The sequence below is a fragment of the Phaethon lepturus genome, unplaced genomic scaffold, assembly GCF_000687285.1.
Source record: "Phaethon lepturus isolate BGI_N335 unplaced genomic scaffold, ASM68728v1 scaffold10651, whole genome shotgun sequence".
Lineage (NCBI taxonomy): Eukaryota > Metazoa > Chordata > Aves > Phaethontiformes > Phaethontidae > Phaethon > Phaethon lepturus.
This window is the reverse complement of record NW_010519862.1, coordinates 87551-95138: the sequence shown is the minus strand read 5'-3', so window position 1 is coordinate 95138 and position 7588 is coordinate 87551. Positions and strand designations below refer to the sequence as shown.

At 36.6% G+C, this 7588-nt stretch overlaps 1 protein-coding gene across 1 annotated transcript in view; it reads left to right on the top strand.

Annotated features, from left to right (window-relative positions):
- The first annotated feature begins 4284 nt into the window (after nt 1–4284).
- FBXL5 (F-box and leucine-rich repeat protein 5) overlaps nt 4285–7588 on the top strand; it is a 23607-nt gene continuing 20303 nt past the window's right edge. The window contains exons 1-3 of the mRNA XM_010297192.1: nt 4285–4517; nt 6338–6433; nt 7225–7408. Of these exons, the coding sequence (XP_010295494.1) occupies nt 4383–4517; nt 6338–6433; nt 7225–7408 (415 nt within the window). The 5' untranslated portion in view covers nt 4285–4382. The remainder of the gene's footprint in view (nt 4518–6337; nt 6434–7224; nt 7409–7588) is intronic.

The following is a 7588-nucleotide window of genomic DNA, read 5'->3' as shown; positions in this document are numbered from 1 at the left end:
TAAGGAAGAAGCAAACCTTTCCACTCATTAAATGTATTTTTGGCATACATATTATAAGTATTTCAATTTACTCACTGTAAAGGAATATTTCTGGAAAATGTTCTTCTTCTAGGAAGACAATTTTCCATATTGGCACATATATAAAACATTTCTAGAAACCAAGTAATACTGTGCTTTGGTGATTTTAATTATCAGTCTTGAGCTTTCTTATTTCACAACATTTTGGATAAAAATATCTCTGTCTTCATCTGACGGAAAGTTTAACTTTTTTTCCTGAAAGCACTAAAGCTACAAAGAAGATGCAAGAGTTGAATGTAGATTTACCTTTAGTTGAGCGTCATGAACATGAAGGACTGTATAAATAGCAGTTACTGTTAATCTTGCTGATATTGTAATCTTCTTAAAGCACAAAAATGAAATAATAGTTTACAGTAATGTTTACTACATCTCTGTACATTGATCTTGACCCTGTTAATGTCTCTATATAGTCCAGTGGAGTTGGGCACTCACTTAAAACTGGTACATGATTGAGCTACAAAGATTTTTTTCAAGCTTAGATATTCTTCAGTTGCATAATTTGAGGTTTAAAAAAAGATGTCCATCCAGTGATTTCTTAATTCAGAATTATTACTTTTTCCTGCAAAGGAAGGATTGAATTACCTGATCTTGAATTAAAAGTAGAAAACTTCTAAGATCTACTTCTTAATAATCCTAATGCTAGTTTACACATTGCTTTCAACCCTGATGAAAAATCAGTACTCCCAATTTTTATTTCAGTCTTTATTTTAAGTATTGTATACTGTAAAACCCCTAAATTGACCACTTAAGTATGAAGAACTTTAGAGGTGAACAGCAGTCTTAGGGTAGCGTGGCTATCCCCTTGTCATACTGTTACTTGGAATAGATTTGGTACATTTTGTGACCTTGTGCTTTACTTCACTGCTGGCACCACAGGAGGCACCACGACTGTTTCTCTTGTGGTGCCTCTCCTCAATTTGAGTTTGTGTTCCAAACAGAAAACCTGTTGTGCTGTAACTTACAGTTGTTTAAATATAATGTCTTTGGAAGTCCGGAAAGCTCCCAGGTATCTCTAACACCTGTAGCTGTGATAATCGGTTTAGAGTGGTGTGTTGTAAGCCTGCTCAGGGATCGCATATGCATTGTGCTTTTTAGTTTTGACCAGTCAGCAAAAATCTTTAATACAATCCATTTCTTCCCTCTTGCCATTTTCTTGGGATTCTCCATCTGACGTTGGGGGATGGTGCTTTTCTTTTTGCCCTACTAAACTCCTGCACTAGTTTTCCTTGTGTAGAGCTGGTGAAAAGTGGAGTGGAGCAGCTGCTGCCTGTTAATAGTCTTGGTCTCCCATCATAAGACTTCATCAGTTGTGGTAATGAAATTACAGATCTGACCAAGTGACTTTGTTGCTAGGCTACCTGTCCTCTGAAAAGGCAGTTTTCCTCAGCTTCAGCTGACCTTTTAACATACTGATTGCTGATTCAAGTACAGTCATTAAACTTCAATATCTTCTCCATAGTTGCTAATCTCTTGGATATCTGCTGGAAGCCTCAGTAGCAGACGTGACTATGCACGCATTTCATGTGGCTTCTATAACAATAAAATTGTAAGAGGAATTCTTAAATTGAATGCACAAATGGATTCTGTATTCCCAGATTTGTGGGTGGTAACAGAAGTTTGAAACGATTTGGAGTCAAGAGGATGAGAAGGTGCTATTTTGTATCGGAACCAATTTTGTGATTTTGTTTGTTTGTTTGTTTCTTTTTAATCCAGCAGCAAAATACAATAGTTTTGTCTAACTTTCCTGTTAAATGCTTAAGCAGCTATGTTGACATTTTTATGCCAGTCAAAATGCCAAGCATTTGGGAGCAAATGGGATTCTTGGGGAAAAGGGTCTTTCGGGACTGACTTTGGGTATTGTAGATCCTTATGGGTAGAATGAACAACTTTGAGACAGTCCTTGATGAAGAGAAACGCTACATTAGAAATCAGACTTCACCGTTACTGAGGTCTGGATCACAAATGGCTGAAGGTGAGGAAACTATCATGAAGAGGTATTTCTGCACCCATCTCCTGTGCTTGTCCAGACTTCTGCTTTTCAGTGTGGAAAGTCTAGCCTGTAGTTTCATCTACTACCACTGCTCTGTATATTGCATTCTCTGAGTTTAGCATGGGATGGAAATGGTCTTGGAGCCAAGATCTTTTCCCGATTGTGATATGTACGTAACACTGTGTGCCTCAAATCCTAACGCAGTGCATCACAAACATGAATTTTTTCTGACCTGTCAGTAGTTGGTCTAAAAGGTACTGGGGTGGGTGGGGGGAAAAAAAACCCTGTAATTTTGCCCTATTTTCTATCTCTGCTGAGGCGAAGTAAATACGTTTTTCCACAATGCCACTCATTTTGCTCATATGTAGAGCATGTAACGTACAGTAGGCGCAGCTGACTTGGAGTTGCGTAAGTACTTGGCAGATGTCCAGTGTGTTTCAGTTGCATTGCTGGTGGTTGCCAGGAAGTAGCAACGCAGTGTCAGAATGAATAAGTGCATTTGGGTTTGTTTTTTTAAATGATAGCAGTTTTAGATATCTCAATTTATGGTTGTTTTTGATGTATGTATTATGTATGGACACGTATGCTTCAGATTCCCAGTTCTAGTAAAAATCTTAGATTCCAGAACCTGTAAGTAAAACTAAAACTATTCTGAATGCTCCAGTGGCTTGTTTTCTGAATTAAATGAAAATATTTTTATTTTTAGAATGCTTGCTCTTGTATGCTGCTGTAGGCTATGATTCTTGAAGCTGCACATGGAATAAAACATAAGAATGGAAAAAACACTGTTCTTCTACATTCACCAAAGGAAAACGTAGTTTTAAAACGTATCATGGTAATGGTGACTCTGTGCACATAAAAACAGCACTACTGTGTGCTGTCTTGATTTCTTCGTTCTCGGTCCATTGGAGACCTTTTCCAACAGCTAGTATAGCTTGTATTCACTCGGAAGGACTCAGCGTTCCTTGTGGATACTACATTCCTAAAGGTAGGCTCAGGGGCCTATGATAATGGCTTCTTAGTGAGGAATAAATAGAGGTCTAGGAAAGCGGCTAAGCCTTTCAGTTACCTGCTGGGCTGGGGAGATTGCATTGATTTCTACCAGGAAATCTTTCTACATTTGTTTATCTCAGTGTTTCACAAGATTGGTTTATGTTGCATAAATACAACTTTGATTTTTCCTGTCTTCTTAAAGCTAATACTGTAACTGCATTGTTCTCTCAAGGATGATCTTCCTTTAAAAAGTTATGGTACTACTTTCCTGTTTTCTTAAGTGCTGCTCATTCATGTGGAATGAGATGGTTGCCTTCAGAGTTTTTCTGATTAAATGTAACAGGCTTTTCTTTACGGTGTACATTATTGCATATATTATGGTTTGCTAAACTTCTGTACTTACATTAACATTAGTTCTTTGTAATACTTCTAAAATTTATAGCTTCATTTTTTAAAATTCAGAGTCTGTGATGGGAAAAGCAGTTACATAGTTGCCACTGGAAATCAGAGAATTGTGCAATTAAATCCCTTAGTTTACTTAAACCTTGTTCACAAAGCACAACATTGTAGTAAAACTGCTCCATTAACGTATTTTGGGGAGTTGACAGAAATCAAGTGTGAATGGCTCACTGTTTTAATGAACTGTAGGAGGAAACATATACATGAAATGACGATGCATAATGAATTTTTGAAAGTTTTAAAACCAGTTTAAGGTTTTCATATAGAATTTGTGTCAGCTCCTGTTAACAAAAATCAAATGGCAAGTCAGCTGTGAAGGTTAAAATAATTACAAATTATGTGAATAATTTAAAAAGTTGTATTCATAGGGATATTATATAAATGTTTGTTAATCTGTACTATTCAAATGCCCATTTCTGGAAGAAGTTGTATTAAATTACATTATAATGCACCAATTAGATAAATTATGGGAAAGTTACTCTTCAAATAGAAGACTAGTTTGTGTATTCCTATCTATGCACTTGAATCTTGATTTTTATCTACTGCGCTTGAAGATTGAAATGGAAAGTATTCATTACTCTCTGATTTTTATGTCTTAAGTGAGCTGCTTGAATTGCAAATTCAGTTTTTATTTTTGCCAGTTTTCTTTATAAAACCGAAGTTTTCCAGCTTTTATGTTATGGGAGCAATGAATAACCAAAGCTAATACCTGTTCTAAGGAATTAACTTGACCTTGATGTGGTTTTCATTGATTTTTCTTATGAGCTTTTCTTTCTTCCAGCTTTCCAAGACCAACTTCTCCAACAACAATGATTTTCGGGCTCTTCTGCAGTCCCTTTACGCCACATTCAAGGAATTTAAAATGCATGAGCAGATTGAAAATGAGTGTATCATTGGTTTACTTCAGCAACGTAGCCGGACAGTGTACAATGTGCACTCGGACAACAAACTCTCTGAGATGCTTAGCCTCTTTGAGAAAGGGTTAAAGAATGTAAAGGTAGGTAGACTGTAAGAAGGACTTGTGTCCGAAGGAGAACATGCTGTGGTTACATACTAGTTTGCCTCAACTTTTCTTAATATTCTCTACAAATAACCTAAGGAGGAGGAAGAAGCATTTGTGGTTTCTTGATACAGTAGTGAAAACTTTCCATTCCAAAACACAAATTCTTTTACCATTCATCACAGTTAACCAAATTTCTAGTAAAAATTCTTTTCAGAGGTGTATGTTGTGACAGAAGTCCATCGCTGCATAACTGGAGGTGTTTTGAAGAGACAACATGGAAGTGTCAAATACAAAGACTGCTCTGCTAATTGGTCAAAACGGTTTCTGACTATAGAAATAATGATTTTTATTAGTTTGTTAGGAAACCCCAAGTATCTTTTTTTGTGGCACATAGCACTGTATTGTTGTCACAAATGGGGATGATTACCAGACTTAAAAAAAAAAAAAAGGGCATTGTTTTATTGCTAGTGAGTCATGTACTCCTTCCAGTAATCTGTTGCTCAGTAATGCTGTTAATGTTCCAGTCCTCAAGAAACTCTAAATGTTATTTCTCCAGCTGGCTTCCTCATGACTTAAAGCTGTTAAATTCTTCTCCAATAGAACCCTGCTTGAATTCTGCTGTGTCTTTCCCCTGGTGTACCCAACTCAACTCCCTCTTCCTGCACTCCAAGAACTATAGTCTCCAGTAATAATTTGACATCCCATACTACATTTCTAGTACGCATGGTCCATATTTTCAGTGAGAAAAATGTGAAATATGCAGTTGATTGATTCCATTTTACTATCAAAGGCTGTTCTTGACCTGGGAATCCTGGAAATATCTTTTTTTTTTTTCCCCTGTGCATATCAAACCTTAAAATTGTCTGAAGTTCTTCACATTAATGAAATGGGAAGTGAAGGAAAGTTAAGGAGAGGGGAAAGTTAGCACTTGGCTTTGTGTTATACCTTCTCTGATAGGATGCTAGTGTTATTTTGTTACTTGACTTCTTATGCGTGGAAAAACTAGATACGTTAACTGTTTAACTTTTTTTGAGAGTGGTTAGTTTAAACTGATGGCTTAAACTTTTTTTCCTCTGCTAGTCAGGGTTTCTTGATGTTCTGGAAGTTTGAAAAGAAAAACTTACATCATTTACTGTAAGAGCTATGAGGAACTTCGGTATGTTGCAATTACTGGGCAGACTTCATAACCAGCTTATTACTGGCATAGAGAACAATCTTAACAAATTGATTGATGACATTGGTGTAACTTTAACATTTAAAAGTCAGTTATATCTTTTAATATTTAAGAGTTCTTTCCATTTCCAAAGTGAATATCTGTAGACCATGTGTGACTACAAATGCTGATTGTAATTTGGAAGCTAGAATTGTAGATTAACTAATGTAAAATGTATGCAGTTAAAAGATGAAGTGGAACTGCTGTATCCTAGAATAATTCTTATGCAAAACATGCAGATACTTAGATTAGTCTGTTACTACTTTGAACTTTGGGTGAGACTGTAGATTGGCAGACTTCAGTCTTTGATCCAAAGTAAAAATGTGATTAGACAAGTTAATTCATATCTGATAACGAAATAAATTGGAATTGGGCAGGAAAGGAATACTTTGTTCTGTCTAGTTACAGGCCAGTACAGTCTGTCAAGTTGTCATGAAACTTTGTAAGTGAGCGCATTCTTACCACAAAATAGAGCAAACATGCTGCATGTGTGGGGAAGACAAAATAAGGGTTTACCTTGAAACACTGGTTTATTTAACGGTTCAACGCTTGAATGAATGGACAAGATTAGATAATAGTTAAATCTTTCCTTTCTTCTCAGAATGAATATGAACAGCTAAACTATGCGAAACAGCTAAAGGAGAGATTGGAAGCCTTTACCAGGGATTTTCTTCCTCATATGAAAGAGGAAGAGGAGGTGGGTAAAAAATTTTCCTCAAATGTTAGGCTGACCTTCCTTGGGGTTTGGAATGACTGAATAGAGACACAGGGCTCAGAGGTTCAGTTTTTTCACAATCCTCTGTTATTATTACTATGCCAGTTTGCATTCAGGACTGTGGTGTCATTGTTCTGTTCTCTGACTGTGAAGTGACACATTCTGAAACAGTGAAAATCTGTGATGAAATTCTGGTCCTTTAAAAAACTGATAACAAGCCCACTGGGTCTGGGATTTATTTGCAGCAGGTAGTTATTTAAGGGGATGTCTAGCAAAACTTGAAGTATAAAGAGAAGTCCTGTAAACCAGTGCTTCATGACTCAAACTGACACTCCCAAACAGCCTCTGACCTATATTTGAAACATAGACTAGTACTGCCAGTCTGATGATTTATGGGTATCCAAAAACTGGGAAGCATCTTCTGGAGAGAGTAAATCTTCCGAAGTCTGTCCAAGAGAAATCTTTTTTCATGTTTTTCTTCCTTGCCACTTTGTCTTTCATGTGAGTACCTCAATACATTATATAGTTTAAGCAACTTTAATCACTTCCCTTTTCTATTGGGGAGAGCAGTTAAACAGCTTGCCTGAGACTATGCAGTGAACCACTGGCAAGCAGAGGGTTGGAACTCAAAACTTGGTCCTGTCCAAGTATGACATGTTTTACTTGGAGAGAATTTGAAACAGGAAATTCTGTGTTCCTAGGTCTGCGTAGCATTATCAACTATCTCTGTCAGCACCAGAGGTTTTTTTTTTTCCCTTTTTCCTTTGCTTTAGGTTTTTCAGCCAATGTTGATGGAATACTTTACTTACGAAGAATTGAAAGATATTAAGAAGAAAGTAATTGCACAACACTGCTCACAGAAGGAGGCTGCAGAATTCAGAGGTCTTAGTAAGTGGAATCAAGCAGAAGAGCTTCAGAAGGTCTTTAAGTATTCTGTGGACGAGAAGGCAGATCAAGGTGAAGCATCTAATTGAAGTTAAAGTAATTTTCAAACTGTAATTTTTATCTAAAAAGTCATAGCAGTGACATACCTAAAGTTACATATGGGCAGATAAAACAGTTTTTAGAAAATGGGAATTTTTTCAAACAAGTTTTGAAACTTCAGGAACATTACTGTTTGATACAGGCTTCCTGGCA